The 22,280-nt window shown below is 38.0% G+C and overlaps 1 protein-coding gene and 1 long non-coding RNA gene across 4 annotated transcripts in view; one reads left to right on the forward strand and one right to left on the reverse strand.

The window, feature by feature from the left end:
• Positions 1-6,225: 6,225 nt before the first annotated feature.
• ITGA6 (integrin subunit alpha 6) overlaps positions 6,226-22,280 on the reverse strand; it is a 38,361-nt gene continuing 22,306 nt past the window's right edge. For 2 of the 3 annotated variants that reach the window (XM_077181397.1, XM_054636043.2), the window contains 17 exons: positions 21,310-21,437; positions 20,266-20,361; positions 19,747-19,808; positions 18,311-18,468; positions 17,279-17,428; positions 16,425-16,540; positions 15,328-15,517; positions 15,159-15,242; positions 14,873-14,952; positions 14,636-14,713; positions 14,433-14,535; positions 13,677-13,850; positions 12,619-12,717; positions 12,137-12,247; positions 11,954-12,052; positions 11,498-11,623; positions 6,226-8,354 (listed from right to left, as the gene is read on the reverse strand). In XM_077181397.1, coding sequence (XP_077037512.1) covers positions 8,196-8,354; positions 11,498-11,623; positions 11,954-12,052; positions 12,137-12,247; positions 12,619-12,717; positions 13,677-13,850; positions 14,433-14,535; positions 14,636-14,713; positions 14,873-14,952; positions 15,159-15,242; positions 15,328-15,517; positions 16,425-16,540; positions 17,279-17,428; positions 18,311-18,468; positions 19,747-19,808; positions 20,266-20,361; positions 21,310-21,437 — 2,013 coding nt within the window. In that variant the 3' untranslated portion in view covers positions 6,226-8,195. Of the gene's footprint in view, positions 8,355-9,948; positions 10,079-11,497; positions 11,624-11,953; positions 12,053-12,136; positions 12,248-12,618; positions 12,718-13,676; positions 13,851-14,432; positions 14,536-14,635; positions 14,714-14,872; positions 14,953-15,158; positions 15,243-15,327; positions 15,518-16,424; positions 16,541-17,278; positions 17,429-18,310; positions 18,469-19,746; positions 19,809-20,265; positions 20,362-21,309; positions 21,438-22,280 lie in introns of those variants that run through there. The other variant, XM_077181396.1, reaches the window with a different exon arrangement.
• On the forward strand, positions 6,937-22,280 carry LOC129122327 (uncharacterized). Its single transcript, XR_013183066.1, has 2 exons — positions 6,937-7,049; positions 8,303-22,280. It is a non-coding gene; the product is annotated as an uncharacterized LOC129122327 (long non-coding RNA).

Genomic DNA, 22,280 nt, shown 5'->3' on the forward strand with positions numbered 1-22,280 from the left:
AGCACTTGGACTGTGTGTCACAGTGAATCACTTTACTGCCTGTTAAAATGCAACACGTGAGGTACCAAACTGTGTATTGAATGGTTTATTGTCCTGCTCTCGTACAAATATCTAGAATACTAACAAAAAACGTCATTAACAGCGATTATAAGCATTTCTGATAAACTTACTGCAGTATAGATGTTAAAGACATCTTTGACACTAGGCTCTCGTCTCCATCAGATAGATCTATCAGCACAGATAAATGTTGATACCTCATAGTTTGAGCTAGGTGTCTCAAAAGAGAGACCTCCAGACAAAAAAATCCCTGGGCAATTATTATTACAGTCTAAACTGCACACAACGGTGTGGATCAATAGCCATAATAGAGTCTGGGCCCTTCTTGACCTTCACTGCTTTGCTGTTTTGTTACCAAGTGTTTGCCATGTAGTTATTTTCACATCCTCTTAGGTCTGTTTCTGTGGTGATTTCAGTCAGTTCTGTAGTCCATGTTATAATATGGTTGATCCAGCTATTAATTTTTGAGTAATATTTAAATTACAGTTTTGTCTATTCTAACTATTAGTAATGTTTAGGCTGTTAGTTCCAGGTTTCACTATGATCCATCTTTGACTAATGCAATATAGCCATATAGCTCAGCTTGCTATAACAATTCTAGCTACTTATGCCAAGCAAGCACTTAGCTACTTTCAAATAATATGATTTTTTCAATAATTCTACCTTTGTTTTGGTAAGCATACCTGCTTTAATAATTTAGTATTTGATAGGAGTTTAACCTCGTGCCCTAGCAGAGTTTGAAGGCAGGATTCACTCTGTTAGTTACTGCATAGGCCATGATTCACACACAGGCACAGAGGTGTGTACATCTATACCTGTGTTACTCTGAAAAGTTCCCCTTGAGTTCAGTGGAATGCATCAAATCCATTCACATTTGTCAGTGGGCAAGAGTTGCTCCTCGAGGGCTGTAGGGGATGGGCTTTCCTGTATGGCAAAGGCTTGAGGGTTCATGAGCTCCAGGTGGTCCCACCTGGAGAGGTGCTGGTCACAGCCTGCTGGGGTGTGCGAGAGTTCAAAGGGCCTCTCTTGGTACCGGCTCAGGAAATGCTTGGCTTTAGTCAAAAATATATTTCCATCCTAGCCATAAAAACAGTTTTAATGTGCTGGAAATTTTGGGGGAGAAAAGTCCAGTAACAATGGTGCAGTTTCATTAGCACTGCAGCTGAGGGAGGTGACTCCTGAAATCATAGAGCAGGCCTGAGGAGGTGTGGGGGGGAATGCACCATCACAGTTCCCCCATGTCTGAAGTCAGTTCAGGCACTCCACAGAGTGACAGTGTGGTCACCTCTTGCTTCTCTGCCTATAAACAGGTTAATGATATGTTCCAATTGTAATTGGAGAGAAATTTTTGGTTACCTAATTATTATGGTTTTGTTAAATGTTAATAATATGTATCAGGAAGGCCTCTTTAAGAGTGCCATCTATCAAGTTATTCTCCGCACTACACCATACTGAAATACTGTTCAATAAGAAGTTTTATCCTAATTTACCTTTTGTATTTCAGTGGGCAAGGTGCCCTCGTGACCTGCCCTTATAATTACTGTTAACAGTAGATTTTTCCCACAGTGAAGAAACATATATAGTATGGAATGTGCTATAGTTACCATATTGATTAAAATAAAGAAAATAAGTGAGGGTCTCCAGCCTGTGGGTGGAGTGCTGATGTGTGAATCAAATCTGGTTCATGCTGGCAGTGGTTGCTCCTCTGAGAAGGATAAGCAATCTTTTGATAGCTAACCTGATCTCCAGTGGAGATGTGCTGGTTATTATTCCCAGTGCAATTCCTGAAAAGATTGAACAACAGTGGATGATGCCCTGCATTCATTTGCTTTTTCTATTGTGGATATTAGTATTCGTCCCATAAATTTATTAAATCAACTTTTCAATATTGATTGGTTTCCTGTAAACAAACCTGGTACCTGTGACTTGTCTATGACATGAGAGAGGGGATGGATATCCTATGGCATCCACTAGAGCAGTTCTGATACAGCAATCACGTTAATCCCTTCAGTGCTTTGTTGGATTCCTCCCATTTAAGGCTGTCTTATTTCTTGTTCATGTTGCATTGAAATGCAGAAAACATTTGTTTCAGTCAGCCTCCAGATGCAGCTTCCTGAACTGCACCAATAGTGTGTGAGAATGAAGCAGGATTAGACTGCTTTTTTCATCTGGTTTGTAATCCAGCCACACCTTAATCTTTATGCTGCAAACTGAATGGCTTGTTCTGCTCTGGCCAGGAAGTGCTGGCTAGTGGGGCAGACAGACAGCTTGTCTGGCTCTGCAAGGCTTCTACAAATACAGCTTGTTGGCAAGTTTTGCTCATTGCTGCTTGTAGGCCACTCCTGGAACACCAAGGAGTAGCTCATGGTGCTCAAGTTTGTAGTAGTTTGGAACTTGTACTTGAGAATTGCTGTGCTCAAAGCCACTTTGATGGCCTCAGCTGTGAGCCAGCACTAGTTTAAAGCAGTGCCTGCAAGCAGTACATGGAGTCTTTGTAAACTGTTGCAGTTTCTTATGATGGCTCTGGATTGGCTTCATCTTTTAGATGTATATATTACTGTGGTGTTGTTTGGTGTTTCAGCTTTACAGACATGCCTTAAAAACTGGCCCTCTGCCCAAACTTATCTTTGGACAGCAGTCCCCAGGCATAAGATGTGGCAAAGGCTGCCAGAGGTTAAATAAATCATTGTGCATTGTAAGCTAGGGACCATACACAGTCACGTAAACAGAGAGCACTTTTCTCAGAAAAAGTTGTGCAGCATGAGCAGTCACAGAAGTAACTGTGGATAAAAGAATGGTGGATAATTCTTTCAATGCTGTTTTCAGATAAGAACCTCTCTATTTACCTAATGGTGTTTCCTCATCTTGTTTAAACAATCAATCAGATCCTGATCCATGTAAACATGTTCTGTTAGAATACTGGAGAAAATTTTGAATGCTCTTTCTCTCCTAAAACCTGTTTCTCTCATTGATGATTTTCTAGGGGCTTGCTCTGATGTGATCCAGTATGACACTGGCCAGAGCTCTAACATACTAATTTCTGTAAATTCTTATGCAAACCAAAAAGGGGAAATGTATTATTTTCATTATTTTGCATTTTTCCTTCTCATATTCATGCTTATTGGTGTTGTTGAAATTCTGATACATCTGGATCAATAATTTAAATGGGACAGAACAATTCGGACCTCAGAAGAACTGAAAACACAATGTTTAGTTGAATTTCAATTTTATTTATTTTTTAAGTTCTAATATTGCAGAGTGTTACATAGAAAGAGTTTCTTGTTTGTTAAGGCATTACTGGAAGTCATCAATTTTTGGGTGCTGCATGTACTAGTGCTTTTCTCCTTTTCCTTAAGGTCCTCCAAAGTGGTTGCAGCTCAGATTAAGAAAAAACTTACCAGGTATGAGTATCCTAAGAATATTTCTTTTATTTCAGTGGTTTATATGCTTGGCTGCAATGCCTGCAGAGTCACCTGGCCCATCTAGCCAGTTTGTGCACTTAACCTGCACCAGTTGTTTGTTGTTCTTAGATTTGTTTTCATCCTTAGGTTTTTGTTGCTAAGTTGTGCTCTTGCCATGCTTGACAAATTCTTAGGGTAACATTGGTTTGTGTGGCTTTGGTCTCTTTTTTCCGAGGAGCTATGACCCTTATGGGGCTCTTCCAATTTGAGATACTCAGAATTCTATGGATGTCTTTTGGATACAGGAAAAATATACTACACAGCTTCTGAAGTTAAGCATTAACATTTTAGGAGAACAAGAACAGCACAGGATTTTGTGGACACTGCGGACAACTCTCAGCAGCTGTCAGAGGTGGACTGCTGGTCCGGGTGGATCTGTGATCAGGTCCAGGATGGCTGTTTTCATGTTGTTCCTCCTTGCTAAGCTGCAGTTGGGCAGAGTGCCTTGTAAGCAGGCTGGCAGTGATGCACTTCTCAGCTCTATACTGGGGTATTCTGTTGGACCCCTCCACTTCAAGCAGTATCCTGCTAACATTTCTTTTAATCAACTTATCAGTTGCATTATTTCATATGTTCCTAGCAAAAGTATTTGACTCCTCTGTCCCTTCCTTCCCTATCCCCCCAAGACACTGGGATTGAGGGAGAGAATACATAGTTGGCATTGTGTATCAGTGATGACCAAGTACCAGTATCTTGGTCTGCAGCAGCAAGGACACCTCGTCTTGGAAAAATTTGTTCTCTGTGTTTTCTGGGATATTTGAGGCAGGTAGGGCCCTGAAAAGGTGCTGCTTGCAAACAAATGTTTTGCAGAGCTAGAAAAGGAAGAAAGGGGTCTTTCTTGCGATATGAAAAATGCAAACTGCGGGTCCCCAAGCCCTTTATAGTGACAATGTCACACCTTGGCTGGGGTTTAAGGCCCGTTACAGCAGCAATCTTTTGGGATAAGGAGTTTTGTGGTGGTTTTTTTTACAAGGTTAGGACTCTGCAAGGTTTATGAGCCTGTAAAAGGTATATAGTATGAATTATGACTCTGGGGCCTGGAAAGATAGACGTTGAAAGGTATCTGAGGACTGGAATAAAAAACTGAAGCAACCGGTTCCACAATCCCTAGAGGGAAACACACTCGTGCTCTTCCTGTGCCACGCAGCCAAGCTGTCTGGTGAGGCACTGAGGCACGTCCAAGCGTGTCCACAGGCTGGCTCAGAGCACTGGCTGCAGTTGCCTGGTTGTTTGTCACAGCTTGGTCTCCTGGCCTCTGCAGACCAACTGCTGACACACTGGCTTTGTGCTGGGAGAAGCTACTGCAGCTGTTGAACATGAGCAGCTCCCTGGTTGTGTGCAGTCTGTGGAGTGAAGACACACTGCAGCCATGATCATCAGCATTGCAACAAGGCTGCTTTATGGTTCGGTGCCCCTTTCAGAAGTTTCATTTTACTTCATGTACTGATTCTTTATTTGTGTCCAACTGAGCACCCTGTTGCCTTTTTCCAGATACAACTCTTATGGACAGGTGGCTACTGGAACTGAGCTGTGGTGGTCCCTTAAATTGAAAGGTATATTCTCTTATAAAGTTCTGCTGTGCTGCAACAGTTAAGCCTATGGGAAAGCATTGCAGTTTGCCAACACTCTATTTCTGTACCTTGGACGATATAGAGTGTGTATATTTTTGTATAGATAGAACACACATAATCTATAGTGAACACTAAGTTTTATATATCACATATGCATGCATTTTGTACACATACAGCATTAGAGTGCTATACCACTGTATATATTGTATAGACTACATCTAGTACTATTATGTGTATGGTATATATGAGCATACATATAAAGCCCAATATAATAGATTTGCTCAAAACTTACTATGATCAGCTACTTAACTGTTCTGACAATTGATATTTTGTCTTCTTGTAGAGAAATGTTTGTGGCTAGCATGTAGAGTAATTACTTAATAAGAGCAGATTGAGTTCTTGTCTTTGAGATGCACTGAAGGGTCTAGCAACATTTTCTGGGTGTAGTTCTGGAAGCTTCTTGGCCTCAACAACAAGGAGTGGCCTAGCATATATGCAGCTAACCTTTTTCTTCGGGCTTTGTTGCATCAAAAGGCCTTTCAGCAACACTGAGTAAAAGCATCCAGTGAGGGCTAACATCTTAGAGGTGGAGCCACATTGTGTCTGTTGGATTTGGTGGGATTTTTTCCCTGCATAATTTTGGCTTTTCCATAGGGCTTTTTTGGTGGACTCTAAACTACCCTGCAATTGTGTTTTTTCAAATTTCCACTGCTAAATGATACAAATAGGTATGCAAAATCCTTGACCAGTTTTGGGGGATGTAGCCATCTCCAGTACTTACTTAAATACTCGTCTGGCACTATTTAAGAAGATTTTTAGGAGGTTGCTTGCATGGAAGCATGAGTGGGACAGCTGGAGCAGCATGAGTCAAGCATGGAGAGAGGAGCCATGTCCCGGTGGGAGCTGGCAAGTGAGGCTCTCACTCCTACCACTGCAGCAGAGAGCCTGTGAGCCTGACACTGTGCCTTATCTCCTGCTGCTCCTTATCTGCTCCTTGCATGGAGCAGGGCAGCAAGAGCTACAGCAATGCTGAGAGAGAACCTGTTAAAGCCTGCCACTTCCAGCCTCTTCTTCTAGGGAACTTAGCTGTGGCCACCTCAGTTAAGTATGATAAAATCACTATTACCAAGACCATCTTTAATTTAAAAAAATTTATTTCACACTTCTATACAAATATCCACAGGTAATTTCTAATCATGGAATGATGCAGCATTCTTAGCTGGTATAACAAAGTTTGAGATAAAAATATACCAGTGACGTGACTTATTTTTTCAAGAACTTTAACACTGCTAAGACATTCATGTTCTTAGATGAGGGCCACAGTCTGATTTTATACTCGGGTGTATTTCTCAAGCTTCTTATCCCCTGATTAGCCTGGCTTCTGATGCTGCTGAGCCTTTAAGCAAATAAGCTAGGATTCTGGAAGATATTAATACATAATTAATTATGTATTAATATCTAAAGATATTAATACATAATTATTATGTAAGCATTCATAAAGTCAGGGTCATAACACACTGAGATTATCTAGTTTAATAGACTCATCTTAGTTAACCCTAAAGGTAACTTTTTAGGTGACCACACCTTCCAAGAAGGTACATTCAAAGTTAGCAGAAAAAATAAGACATTTGACAACTGCCCTCCTAGCAGGTTTTTACCCTATGAGGGGAAAAAGTACCAAGAGGTTTTTGCATAGTTCATAGTACAAGCAATTAACATGCATACTTTTTGAGCAGAATTTTGTTCCACATGGAATACACAACTGTGAACTAAATCTTTGTTCTTAAATAGTACCAAGGCTTTTAGAATATGGGTAAAAAAGTAAACTCTTTAAATCATTTTCTCAGTTATGTTACAATAACCAGATTACTAATAACATGGTTCTACTTTTATCAACATTCAGGTATTCAAGATGATTCAGTAGTCTCAACGTGGATCAGCTCAGATCCTGACAGTTAAGGTAAGTAAGGCATCTACAGCCTCCAAGTGCTATACAACAGTTGCAGCAGTCAAGGCCTTCTGCCAACCAGGAAGTCCTTATGAAGCTGGAAAGAGGTTTCCAAAGGACTTGTCACTTTTCTTGCAGTGAGGATAAAATGGTATCTAAAACATTACTTCACTTTGGTGTCCAAATTGTTAAACAGTCCACAGTAATATACAAATCATGTTACAGGACCTGATGTTACAAGCATCAGGAAAAAGAAAGCACCCATACACATCATTTGCATAAATATTTACATTTTAGAAAGCATTGGCACCTTCAGTGATTTATTAAAATGCAGTGAAAGCCTCAGGTCTCATAATTTGAAGTTCAAACACAAAAACACAAACAAGAAGAAAAGAAACACAAAAACAAGAACAGTGGATTTAAAAATTCAGTAGTCTTCAGCCTACCAGTTAGTCAAAGACAATGATTTATAATAAAAATAAATACGAAAATGACTAAAATATATATATATACACAAAGTACATCTAATATTCAAGCCTCTCTTAAAAAAAAACCAAAACCTGTGTATATTTGTTGTGAGCAAGAATCACACAATCTGATCTTAAAAAGAACCCAAAATCAAGCAACATGACCCATTGCATGTGTAATTTAAGATGATGCTTTTTGTTAAGCCCTAACTACTGCAGCAGGCAAAGGTTATGACTAAAGCAGACTTGCAGGTCTTCAGTTATACTTGAACAAAGTGTGATAAGGCCACTCTGTGTTTATAAAGCACTGTGCATTGAGGGAACAAAGGAGAACTCATCTTGACCTTAATCATGCATGCCTTAAATAACTAGGAAGAGAGTCAGGATCACAGGAGGATCAGGTCTGCTGTAGTGGTTTTGCTTATTTTGCAGAAAAGACCCCACATCAGCAAAATATTATCTGAAGTGTGGGTTAGATTTAAGGGGGATGAAGAGGCAGTGTGGAAATTAGTAAGGCAAATGAAGTCTGTTGAAGCCATTTTAACTGTGCAAATAAAAGCTTCAATATAAGTAGTAATATCTACAATCAAATGGTGAATGCATATAGTGTTCACAGGTCTAACTCCATCAGTATTCCATGAATGAAAACCTTAACCTCTATCTGAACTTTGTGGATAAACAACATTTTTGCCTAAGAATAACTTTCATTTTCGTTCCATTTGGTGAACCACTGTTTCGTCTCAAGGTCTTGGCTTTTCCCATCTTTGATCTGTCGCTCCTCTTTTCGAATTCTCACAGCGTGATAGCGGGGGACACTGTCTTCGTACCTGGAACGCCGGAAGAACCCGCACTGCACACGGGAGGAAAGGAACAGTTTAGCTGTGAGTTGCTGCCAAAGTACTACAATTATAGAAGCAGTAAATTCTTCCTTCACACAAATAGGCAGGTAAGAAAATTGAGAACAAAAGTATGTAGGCCAAAAATGTAGCATATTTAGCTGTAAAAATGTGAGCCAGGAGGTCTGCGTTAGCTCTTCGGCAGCAGTTAAAGACAAAGGGCATGCTCTGACTATCCATGGTAATCAAATACCTTAAAAAGATTCCCTCAAGTACAAAGCTGTTCATTCATCTAATGAGGACATTTACTGCTACACACAGGAAAGCTGTTTCTCCTGAATCAAAGGTAGGTATGTACTTCAGTGTCCTCCTGTATGATGACATGATTTACCCTTAAGAACCTACAGAAAGATTTCCAGAACATTCAAAAAAAAGTTACCCTAAGGGCCTTGGTTTTCAAAGCATCATTTCCACTTCAGTCACCTAAACTAACTACACATATGCTGTATTAGAAACATGAGTCTTGCTTGCCATGGGAAGTCGCCCTGGATGCGACCTGTACCAGCTTCTTTGCACTCTGCAGCTTTTTATTCAAAGCCGCTGTAAGAAGTGATTGTGAATATCAAGGCATGGACTAAAATTAATTTCCAAAACCAAAGGGAGCTATGGCCACGATATACAAAGATAATGATTTGGTACACGCTCAGCTTTACATCCTTATGGATCACTGATCATCCTTATGGATCAAGATTCAGGTTAAGAGACATTGTGTCATCCAGCTGACATTAGATACTACTGAGGGTAAGAACCACCGAGCAAACTTTTCTTCATAGTATTAAAGGTGCTGCATTTTTTGGTTCTGTTTGGTCAATGATTTGGGAGTTTCTTAATATTAGAACTTAGATAGAACTGAATTTTAAAAAAATTACAGTGAGCAGAGACCAAATCTTTAGCCAACTCACAGTTTCATTAAACACTGTTTTGAAATAATTCATTAAGAATTCCTCCCCCCTCCCCTATTTCAAGCACACTTATGGATACAATGTACATGCACATAAGTGGAATAAAGGTTGCTGGAAGTACAAATCATCATCATGCATCTTGTAACTTCAGCAAAGTGTGTTCTTAGAGAAGTACCTTAGAACTCAAGTAAAACAGATGTTTCCACAGAAATAAATTCTCATTACGAAAATCCTTCTCCAACGTAAGCAACATGTACAGCATGCACTAAAGGTTAGTAAAGCAAATTTATGTATTGTTGCTGCAGTCTTATCTTTGCATCTTAACTCTACAGTGTTGATTCCCATCTTGCAAGCTTAAAGACTTACTTGTAATGGTAAAGCATAAATTAAAAAAAAAAAAAAAAACTGAAGCCCATTGCAACAGATCACCATGTTTTTTAAAAAAGAAAAAAAGCATTTTAGACCAGGGTAAACCTCTGTGTGTTCACATGCACCAAAAGCTGAAAATCTATCAACAGAAGGAGCAAGCAAGTATGATAGCTTGAAATCCAAAAGTTAATAGAACTTATGCAGAAGAAGCTTCACAGTTAGCCACTGCAACCATAGCATGTGCCACAGCTAGAAATTAAAAAATATCATCAGTTACCAATTACAGAAGTAGATCAGTACTATGCATCAGAAGTAAGTCTCTCTTTATCAGATGGCTGAGCATGGATCTCAGCCTTGTGATATGTGGCATCGTAATGATCTTTCTTATTTCTCTTGAAGAAACCACACTACAAGGAAGCAAGGTATTTAGTCATTTTTTGTGGACTGGAATAAGTCAAACCTATTAAAACTGACTTAAGTCTGTCAACTGTCTTCCCATTATCCCTTCACAGGCCAAAGAAACAAAAATTAAAAAGTCATCACAAGAACTCAGCTGTTTCTAGATCTGAGAATTTCTTGGGCTTACTTGATCTATACAATAAAAGAATAAAATAATCTGATTTATTAACAGAGTAACCAAAGAATATTATATCGGAGGCATTTTGATAAATTTGTAGACAATCTGTTCGGGTTTTTTTTAAGAAAAGCTACAATGAAGTATGTCCATAGCAAGTGAAGGTAGCTGTGAAGAGCAGAAAGAACCCCATACAGAAACCTGTTTGTGGACTAGTGCATGGGACAGACAAAACCACAGGGTGTAGAACAAAACCAGTTACTGCTTTGGCCCCTTGGATACAAGCTTTTGTCTTAAACCAATGATGTATCTGTCTTTCCAGTACAATGTTTGTCCTTCATAAAACAGCAAAATAGCATTTTTCACTGTGTGTGCATGTGAAAAATGTTTGTATTTTCATGCACAGTAAAACACTAGTAGTTAGAACCTAACAGCCCACCCAGTATTCATTCATCAGGAGTATTTACAGAAGCAGCTGGGCATTTTTTAGAAAATAAGGAAATCAGAACTATCCAAGGGAAGTAACTTGCAGCAAATAGCTCCTCAAAGCTAACTGCTGCAGTTTCACTGGGAGAAAAAAGTGACAGATAGGATATTCTTCACATCCTCGTCCTTAAATAACCATCTGCTATCCAATAACAGCAAATACTACTAACCTATAAAAACTAAGAATGAAAAGATTGCTCTGTTATACTTGGGACCACAAATAATTGGCATTTTTACAAAGGTAATTAGAAAAAAGACACTTGATTGTTTCTTTTGCAAATAGTTAACCATTTGTTATACCTCTTTATTTCTTTAAGGTTTCTAATATAAAAAAGCAATAATAAGAAATTCACTAGCACACATGGATATGTATTAATCCTGTGCTTTTGGTTATTTTCATCTACTATCAGTTTAATGGTATTTCTGATGTTATGAGAACTAAAACATTTCTAAATAGCTCACATGAAGTTTTACATCCAACTGGAGAGGCTCCCAATGGCTCTATCCACCTGTATCAAACTATGGCCTCTGAACATTTGTCCTCAAGTTTCATCTGGAGCTCAAAATACTTCCTTTTGAGGATGTGAAAATAGAAAAATTATGTAACAAGTCTGCCCATACAACCATTTTAATTCCAAGTGCTGCAGAACTGAGAAACTGATAATGTGTGATTTGTGCAGTTTTGAGTCCCAAATACTTAATTAGTTTGCTATCTTGTCAGTTAGAGACCAGAAAATAAAAAATAACCAGATTAGTAAAAGCTCACCTTCCATAGTAAGAATACCAACAGTGCAAGCATGAGTATTCCAGCAAGGATAGCCACTGCAATGATCCACCACGGAACTCCTGTGTAAAGGGCTACTGGTTTTGCAGGGAATACAGTAACACGCACCTACAGGACAGAAAATGTGCAGGTGGAAGGGGTATTTAGAAGGTACATGTTTAATTAGAAAGCTGCAATTGTTAGAGGAGAGGTAAGACTATATAAAGATGTCTTCTACAAAATGCTTTTCAAGAAAAAGTTCCCACTGGTATCATTTCAATATGGTAATTAATTTTTTCAACCCCATTAAGAGGTAAAAATTAACAATAATTCAAAACTCTGTTAGAAAGTTAAACTTTTAGCTAGTTTTGTTTTAAATTTGTTTCATTCTTGGTCTTTGGAGATAAGGTAGAACAACCACAACTATAACATGTGGTTAGCATTTAACACTGAACCTACCTGAGCAACTTCATTTGTGAGTTTAACATTCTTAGCTGCAGCAGGAACACTGATAGAAGCCCTAACCAGAATGTCAAGGTAATTCATTTTTGAGTATTCCTGTTCCAAAATAAAACACAAGTATTAGACACAGAGCAGGAAAGAACTCTTGACGTTTCAAGAAGGGCAGGTGAGAGGACTTACCTCTAAGAAGGTGCTGTTCCACAGCCTGGAACGCAGCACAAGAGATGCCTTGCTGTCAAAACCCTTCAGGGGACACTTTATATCCACACAGTGTGCATTCACATTGCAGCTCTGCAAATACAGATTTCTGCATGTGAGTAGGATCACATCTTCACAGATTGTTTAAACCTCACCCCAAGATTAAAGATTGGATTATATGCATCATACCTACATGCAAGAACCACTATCTGTTTGTACTGATAGTAATGGGAAAATACAATGAAGATGTTATTACTTGCTTATTTTAAGGTAACTATGCAGATATTCTTTCCTAGTTCTTCCTCACAGTAGATGATCTAAATGTTTGAATTTTAAAAGCATCGATATTCAGATTAAGATAAAAAGAAGGGAAAGGGAGAATTTCTTTCACTCTGCCAAACTCAGAAAAGCCCTCTTTCGAGTGCTGAGAGAGGTATCTGACAAGAATACAACAATATCCTTACCAAGGTCGTGTATTTTCTTTCTGAGAATAAGGAAAATGCCTGGCCGTCTGTAATCTGCTTCTCTGCAACTTCACGCTTTCTTCTTGAGTTATGGGATTCCTACAAGGAAGAAAAAGTAAAAAATCCAAGAGCAGTTTATTGTAAGAATCTTTTAATTCATACAAGCAGTGAAACTAGAGCTCAGTGTTTTCTTCTTCCAAAATCAGCACATGACTGATAGCACTATATAGCCCTACTTAACTACATTTACTGCTAAGAATAAAATTTGAGATTACCAAAAGAAAGGCCAACAGACTATTTTCTTTAATAGGGCAAAGGGAGGTTTAGATTTATAAAGCTTTCAATGCTATTTCCATTTTTATTTCTAGATAAAGAGTATTAATGGTACTCCGTTAAAAGAGTAAGAATGTGCAATGATTAGTAGATGCAGGTTTTTTTTAACTGTATACTAATTACACTCACTTCAAGTTATATTAACTAATACAATGATCTGACAAAAACAGGTTTATGTGCATGCAGTTTTAATGGTGGAAAATAAAAATTCCTCCCATATAATCTTAAGATTATATGAAGGAAAAAAATGCAGTTTAAGTTTTAGGAAAAAGATTTTGCTAGATAGGCACAATCCAGGGCTATGAAAATTGCTTCTTATTGTGGTAAATAAATAAATTTAGGTTCCAGCTCCTTGTCTTCTGGAAAGATATTTAGTTATTTGTTGTTTTTTGAGTAAGAACTCAGATGCTTTTATTACTGAGCAGTTTTCAATAATACTGATGAAATTTGTTAGAACAGTCAGCAGTTTCATCCTGTATAAGAGCCTATGACAGCAGTGCCCATTGCAAAAACAGTCATCGTGTCCTAGCATCTATCCTTTAGCATATCAGCCTCATTAGCTGTTAAGAATTCTCCTGATAGGCTTATTCACAGATAACTGGGCCGGTATAGTGTTAAGATAAAAAGTAACTCCTTCTAGAGGCAAGCTCTCATGTCCTACTCTCACTTGCTGTGGGGTGCTTCCATGTTGTACCAATTCAGCGACAGAAGACAGGGTAACGTACCGCAACACGCAAACTGTTGATTTCACTCTCGGGTTGACAGGAGACTTTTTCCAAGCCTTTGGAGTCTATTTTCATCAAATAAAGCAGCCATTTGCCATTACTAATTTCTTTTGGCCACTGGATGTCCAGGGAAGCAGTGCCAAATGTTTTCAGTGGTCTGCCCAAGTTAGTTACCTATTAAAATAAACCTTCTTTAAACTGTGAAATACTTTTCAGAGGAATTTTCTTCCTGAAAACATTATTGATTTGGACAAGCTTTAAGCATGCAGCTAACAGGAAAGTTAGATCAGATGAAAAGCAGTCAAAATAGTACGAAGACATACTAAAACTAGCATACTTGGGGAGCAAGTAAATACATAGAAGGATTAGAATTCCCTAACATGAACTTTTAGTGGTTGATTTTTAGAAATGAAACTTCATGTGCAACAACAATTCAAATTTAGAGTTAACAAATCGGTCAGTTGCGTAACTGAGGCAAACTGCAAGTTTCTGATGAACTCTGACACAGAGAACAAGCTCTTGCTCTTGTAAGTCTGAAAGTTTTTCCCAACCTCTTTTTTATAAAATTGATAAAATATCAACGCCTAAAGAAGTTTTAGCCCACAGTCAAACTGCATGTTCTGAACAGGAAGTTAGGATTTTGGGCCAAAGAAAGCAAATTCCATTATAGTAACTTTTAAAAGCATTCATATGCATAAAGCACGAAGCTGTGCATTTGATTAAAAGCAGCTGTTGTCATCAATCTAAATTACTTACTCTGAATTCGTACTCTATGAGGTTTCCAATATCATCTTCAGATTTCACTGCACTCTCACCAATGATGTTACCTCCAAAATATACCTGAGAAGGCTTAGCAACTCTGTTCAAGTGGGGGTGGGAAAGGCAAATAATCAGATTTTAATGAGTCTGAAGCACAACTGTCCCCAGACCCCCCAATCTGTCATGCTATCAACACTTACCCAGTGACTGATAAAAGCAATTCAAGAACCACTTTAGCACTGGCTGTAATTGGAGTCAAATTAACTTGAGTGCTTGTTCTACAATGAAAAGGAAACAATGGTGTTTATTTTACAAATTTAGCGGGTTTCTCTCTACTATTAAATTACTTCCGTGAATCAAACAAATAAATAAATTCAAAACGTTTACAACTGTATATCAAAGCAAAGTGCAGGTGCACGCACATGAAGAAAACTTACGTTTCCAGCTTCAGGTTAATGTCTAGGTCTGTTGTATCAACATTAACCTTAGTGGTACTTAAGATCAGATAAAAGGTTACCTAAACAAGAAGAAAGATAAGGAAATACATGAGATCTTTATAAGATATATTGATAAATGAAATTTTATAGAACATTTAAGTGTTAAGTTCTAGAGTTAAAAAGACAGATCCAAATCAGATTTCCAGTTGCAACACACAGGACCTTTGGATGACTGCGGTCAGTCAGAACGAGATCTTACAACTAGAGTAAAGGAAGTGCAACTTACATTAGAATTTCTTTTGAAAGGATTTCCAAGTTCACACTCTGCTTGAGAACCATTTTGGTTAGCACCACATGTCAGCTGTTTTTCCTGATTAAACAGAACACATTTACAAGTAAAAATATGCTGGAAATAGTTTAAAAATTTCAGTAGTTTTTCTCTTAAAAATACTTACAGGATAACCCCTCATCTCTCTGAATGCAGAGTATGTCAGACTGTCTGGAAAAGTTGCAATTAGTTTAGCTTCATATGCATCTTCACCATCTTTTTGTGGATTTTTTACATCAGATGGATTGTTTGTCACGGTTATTTCCAGGGCAATATCTTTCTGGTCTTTCAGAACAAGCACTGGCATGCCCTTTTCACTACAGAAACAGAAAGTACAGGGTTCTGTGCATTAGGAAAACAAATGTGTATGCAAGTTTGCTTCTTATGATTGTTTATCCAAATACAGTTTCCTCATATTGGGGGAGAATTATAGTAAAACTATGAACATGCACAGTCAAACTATGAACATGCATAGTCATAGGTTTTTTCCCCCCACACCAGTATTTCATCTGACAGTGGCCAGCAGTGAAGAGGAAGAACAGGATGATAAATCCCCTCAAGTAATCAGGAGTTTATAGTATTTCTGTACCAGCACTTGCATCTGACTCATGTAGTGAGGAATTTTCTCCAAATCAATCTACTGACCTGCTTTATACTTGTAAAGTATACATGGGTTTGGCTTCGGAGTGTGGCACTCACTGCTAAAAATGTATGACTGCTGGCAGTAAACAAACATTTGTTTGTTTTATCCCTGCTCTAATTTCACTGGCCCTCCAGGAAGGAGGGATGCAGCAGGGTGCTGGGGCATGTGTTAAAATTAAATCATCACTGCATTTCTCTGTAACGACTTCTCTTGGGCTACGAGACCATACTCGATCAAATTGTCATAGAGTCAAGTTTCATCTGCAAAATAATTAACAGTGTCACACAATAAACTACTGCAAAGCTGGTTTAGAATATCATTTCTCCAGGTATTAAATTGGCTTGGTTTTTTTTCTTTTAGCCCTACCCTGCACTACTGTGGCCACTTAGTATCCATTCCTTTCTTCTCAAGCTCTTCCCCTCTGCTCTCATTCCTCACCCTGACAAATCAATACTATTACCAAGGGCTGTGTTTGCCAGACACAGAAAAAAGCTGCTCTCTTTCCCAAAATCCTGTCCTAAAAGTTCTTTTAAGGACTTGATAATAATTTGAACTTTAAAAGTGCATTAATCAAGACTTACAGTGGTAAATAAGTAAACCTGTCTTCATTTCCCTCTCTCGTACAAAACCGGTACTGAAGTTTAAGGTTGCTGTGACATTCATTGTCTTCTCCACATCCTTCTTTTAAGAACTCCACCTAAATAAAACCAAACCAATTTTACTGCCTGACACGAAATAGTAGCTTAAAATTAGATTCCTGAAACACATTAAATAAAGCATCTACAAGGAACTCACAAGGCACTTTCCTGGACAGAGTTCAGATTTTAACCTGACTTAATTCTTGTCTGTCGAGTTTTGCTTTGTGAGATACAGTCCTTGATGCTGGTAGCTTAGAACTTTAAATGTGACTAAAAAGCAGAGTTGGATAATTCTAAATGAGAGGTACCCTTATTATGAGAAAATACATCTTTCTGTCCGATTCTCCAATAAGCATTAAGGAAATGAGCATTTTTAATGGAGATATTCCCTCCCTGCTATGTCACTGCTGCAGTCATTGCTCAAATGCCATTCCAGCTTCCTAACAGTGGAAGAATTAAGAGTGTAGATTATCTTGTTATGTTGGACAAATGTTCCCAACAGGAGACAATGAATTTCTGTTTTTAATCAAAAGTACATTTCCTCCAAAACTTACTGGGGAGAGGGAAGAAACCAAGGAGATATACCATCTTCACTTTTGTTGCAGAAGAACACAGTACATAGTTTGTAACATGTTGTAACAAGTTCAGAATAAAATATAAAATAATAATCCAATAGTTACATGTCCACTGCCACCCCAATTATTTCCTTTGGACATAATTTAGTTTTCTACAGTCTTTAAAACTAAGTTATTTGTAGAAGTACAGATTTTTGTGAGTATGTGATATGAAAGGCTTACTTTTGTGGTCTCTGTTTCAGATTCATTTGAATTTAGAATTGGTATAAGATCTGGAAGTGCACTCTCTTTTCTCTTGGATGGTGACTCCAGGCCAGCAATTTTAACACTGACTGATATTGGAATGGGACGTAGCTTATCTTTAATTTTTTCCTGTTAAAATATTTTAAATTGCATCATTAGTGTACAGTGTAGAGAAGAAAAAAACAACACAAATATGAGATTTTGTACTGTATATAAATTCAACATTTTCTAAACATGCAAGAACACAAAGAGCCCAGCGCTATTGTCCTTTTTTATCTCTGGTTTCCCAATCTGACAATTTGTCTCACCATTAAGAATTCCTATGAACCACAGACAGTAATTCAGGCAGGTGAAATTCACACAGCTGTAGTAAAATCACACACTGGAACAAGGTTTGAGTAACATGGTCTAATAAAAGGTGTCCCAGCCCCTAGCATGGGAGTTGGAATTAGATGATCCTTAGGGTCCCTTTCAACCCAAACTATAATTCATAAATTACAGTTCTTTAATCTGCTGTGATCAAAAGCAGTCTTGGAGGCTAACTCATTCCTGCTGAGCCATGGAGAGGGAATCTGTTTAGCCTCTAGAGCAATACCACCTCTAGGAACCACTACAGCAGCCAAGTCAAGAGAGCACATACCAAGCTTTCTTGCCCTGCCTATTCATCCACTCCAAAACCATTGGCTTAAAATTCTTTTCCTAAACAGTCACTATAAAATTCTGTAACAATTATTTCTGTTGGAAGCAGCTCTCCATTTTTGGCACTCAGTTGCTCTAAATTAGTTCAGCTCTACTGACCTCCGGTTTTTATCCAGACTTTGCAAGAAAGGCAACAGGAGGAAGCATCGTGTGTGCAGAGAATAGTAAACTACGGTGGGTTTCTATTTTTGAAGTTTTATATTGCATATGACTTTGAAATTAAATACAAAATTATATACAAAGGTTCCTTCCAAGAGGCTGCCAAAAAAAGAGTGGATCTAAATGAAAGATAAATAAAATACTTTCCCTTACCTGCAGTATAAGCCTTGTAGTGACACACTCCCATGAGTTCTGTCCCCTGAGGGTTGTACTTGCAGTGAACTGATCAGATGAGTGGTCATTGAAGCGCACCCTGGAGGGCAGGCCCAGCTGCCGCCTCTCATTTTCCACTTCAAACGTGTAATTGATCTCTATGTGAAAAAATAAAGTAGGTCACCATAAAGAAAAAGAATCATTAACATTTTAAAAAGAACTTTAATTTCACAAGATATGATCTTAAGCATTCTTCTAGAAGACTGTTCCAGACAGTGCTGGGCTCACAAACTGTTTTCAGTCATTAAAAAAAAAAAAAAAAAAAAAAAAAAAAAAAAAAAAAAACTTTCTCCATGTCAGTTTTGTCCTGCCACAGTTGAGGGCCAGGTACCCCGTGTGTGAATCTAAAGAAAATTTCTAAACCAAATCCTATTATTCCCTAAGTAAAGCATTCCCTTGGGCATGGGGGCTGGCTGGGGGAGCTGTAATTGCTGTATGGAGCCAGCAGAGGGCTGAGCTACCCGCTGTAAATAGCCCAGCCAGAGCCAGCAGGATTCTGAGGTCAAGAAAGATACACTGGTAATTTTAACACTGAAAGCAGAACTGTGACTAGAGCTGTCCAGCTGTGTGCTGCGGTATGCTTTTCTAGATCTGAACTCGGTGCATCTTTTAATGATTGCTTCACCGATCTAATTCAGTGCTGCAGAGATGGAAACAGCACTGAGTGTGCCAAAGCACTGAGAGCTGCTTCAAACACTTCACCTGCTAAAGGACCAGCACTCATTCAGGCACAGCCTTTGGATTTTAAAAGTAACTGAGAAATTCAAGACAACACAGGAGAAAAAGGGTCATTGGCCTAAAGTTGTTCTCATTTCCTCTCAAAATCCTACACAGTTCTCCAAGAGGTAGTAACAGCAGCATTGTAACAAGTGCTTTACATCTTTATGGCATAGTCTTTCAGTCTTCTCCTATTAATGTAGACTTTTTTATTTCAGTTAATGATTTCCACAAAACCATTTTCATGAATACAGGACAGGTTCATAGGGTAAGCCTCCAATAAGAAATAATGCTCACTAAGGATGTATAAAATTGACATTAAAAAAGGTTTAGGATTCTCTAAAGCAGCACTAACCTAGAGAGGTAAAATGGTTTGGGTCTGTAAAGAAGCCATTTGTTCATTGGCAGTTGCATTACTTAGAAAGCTTTAGTCTGTCATCCACAGAACAGCTTAACACACCAGCATGACTCTAAATACAGACTGTGCAACAGCTGAGCTTAGCACTGAGTCACATTTTAAATTTGTCAGTCACTGTCTGAGATGACTCACTATAATTTGAGTAATATGTTTCCATGATGAACTCTAAAGAAAGAAAAAAAAAAACCAAAAAACAAACCATGTGACAAACAGATCAAAAATGTTTATCTTCAGAACTTACTTATTCTTGGATTTAAATTTCTGGGGTTTGCAGTATATTTAAAACATGCTTTCACATCCATCCTGTAAAAAGTGCCAAGAAATTAGTATTAACTTTTATTAAGGCATGGTCCAACAGAATGAAAAGTTTCAACTGATCAGTCATGACTGTGGTATTTACTGCTTACTAGACTGAATTATAAAGCAAGAAAAATGGTTAATAAGCAATTAAGCATTTGCTCCTATGTGTCTACTCAAGACAAAGCTGTTCAAGCCAAGATACTTGTGTTAGAAGTCTGCAGAAGCAAGGTGACATCAATTTCCAAAAATGCATGTTATGAGAAGGACATATTCCACACCTTGTCTTTAGCAGAGTAGGCTGAAAAAATTCAGGAAGTCAAAATGAACATATGCAGATACATTTGCTTAACCTGCATGACTCTCATATCCCTTCACTTAAACATGATCACTGAATGAATTTTGACAGTAGAAAGCTCAATACACCAAGGCTTCAGATAGAGGAATTTCTTTTTCCATTTACCTGATTTCACCATGGTCCTCAGGATTCTTTTTCTTTAGATCAATTCTATCAGGCTGTACTGTAATGTTTCTTCTAATGCTTATCACAGGCCGAGATCTTCATTTGGGGGAAAAACAGGGAATAAAAGGAAGATGTAAAAAAAAAAGAAGTAGTTTCTGTTAAGATTAATAAAATAATTAATGTGAATATCAGATTCCCTCCACCCCTGCACTGATTTGCAACAAAGACACTCTAAGAAACACAGAGTTTGGCTTTGACACTGGTTAGAAAAAAACCTAAAATATATTAAAAGCTAAGCAAAGGTCAGTGAGAATGACTACAGATCCTGAGTGGGAAGCAGGCTACTCTAATGTGATGTTGTTGTTGTCTTTCTGTACACTTACAAAAACCAGAAAATTCAGTGGGGGTTTCTACCACCAATAGTAATTCAGCCCCCAGGAACAACTATAGGTACTACAGCTCATTCAGGTTCATGTTCACAAGAGCTTTAATTTGGAGCCTGGTGGCTGTGGGAAATGATTATTTCCTGCTTCCTCTGCATGTAGGCTGTAACCATACTTCTGCCTGACAACTTGTCTTTTTTCTGGAAGGGAGAAGACATTTCACATGAACAAATGAATGAGGTGATCCTGTTCTCATTAAAACATTGAAAGGTTGTTTAAAATAGCTGGTAAGCCACCTGCTCCACTTAACTGGGCCACTCCTTTCAACTCTTTGTCACCATAAGAGGTTTTTGTTCTCACCTTGGTAAAAGTTTTTGTCCTGCCTTTTGTCCAGCAAAAGATTAGAGCTCCTTTTGAGTAAGCAGAATGCTAAATAATCTGACCAACTCCTCTACCACCTACTCTGTTCTCTTCCACAAGCCATGTGAGTTGCTTTTCTCAGGCGCTGTTCCAGTGTATTTAAGAACATTACTATTATGTGCACAGATACTATACACCTTAGAGATGGGAGCATAAATTGTAGGAAGGGCTGTTCTGCCTGAGAAGTAAAGTTGTTTGTCCCAAAGCCCTGGTGTAATTAATTAAGGTTCCATATTAATACCTGTACACGTTTACAGAATCTGACAGGGAACCAACAGCAACATCAGGGTAGGAATTTTTATCCAGGTCCATATTTCCAGCAATAGAGTAACCAAAGAAATTGGTGTTTGTTTTTTCACCATCAAGAATCTAAAAAGCAAATAGATTGAGGGAATTCAGACATTTAAAAGTGATAAAGGTAAAATAAGTAACAACTGAACATAACTGTCTTACAGTCAGAGACAAAAGAGGGGAAAAGATACAATGAAGTAGGACCTATGAAATAGGACCTCTGTGTTCAGTTCAGCTAAAGGATACTGAAGTGCCAGGACGATTTGCTCTTCTTCCAAGAAGTTACTTGGCAATAGCAGTGAGTACCAGAAATTACTGATCTGCCGAGAGCTTATGTTTATTACATAATTTTAAATAAAAATGTTTATTACTCTCATGTTTATTTACAGTATTTATGGACTATGAACACTTAAAACAGAAGAAGTATTCTGCAAAGTATTCAAGCAGTATTCTAGGGAATATAATGGAGTTCCATTCCCACCCTGCAAACTGGACACAGTGACCCTCAAAACAAAAAAAAAAAAAAAACCAAAAAAAAAAAAAAAAAAAAAAAAAACACAAAAAAACCAACAACAACCAGCCAAACATTTTAAGAAGGAAGTGAAACAGTAGTAATGAAAGAGAAAACAAAGAAAGTAATTGTTTTCAAAGCACCAGATTTTTTTTAAAAAACCCAGATCTATACATCTTTTTCTTTCTGCACATATTACTGGTGCCAGTGGATGGCCAGAGAAATAAAAATATCTGTTAATAACAAGAATTCCTAATCTTTCCTGTCAGCAATGCAATCTTTGAAGGGCCCTGCGACTTTCCTGTATACCCAACACACCAGTAATAGCAATGGAAAGGAAGATGGATAATAGCCCTGTCGTTCCTTTAATTGTGTTCAAGAATGATTATATAGTAAAGGTTATTTCATTA

Source organism: Agelaius phoeniceus, chromosome 7 (assembly GCF_051311805.1).
Source record: "Agelaius phoeniceus isolate bAgePho1 chromosome 7, bAgePho1.hap1, whole genome shotgun sequence".
Taxonomy (NCBI): domain Eukaryota; kingdom Metazoa; phylum Chordata; class Aves; order Passeriformes; family Icteridae; genus Agelaius; species Agelaius phoeniceus.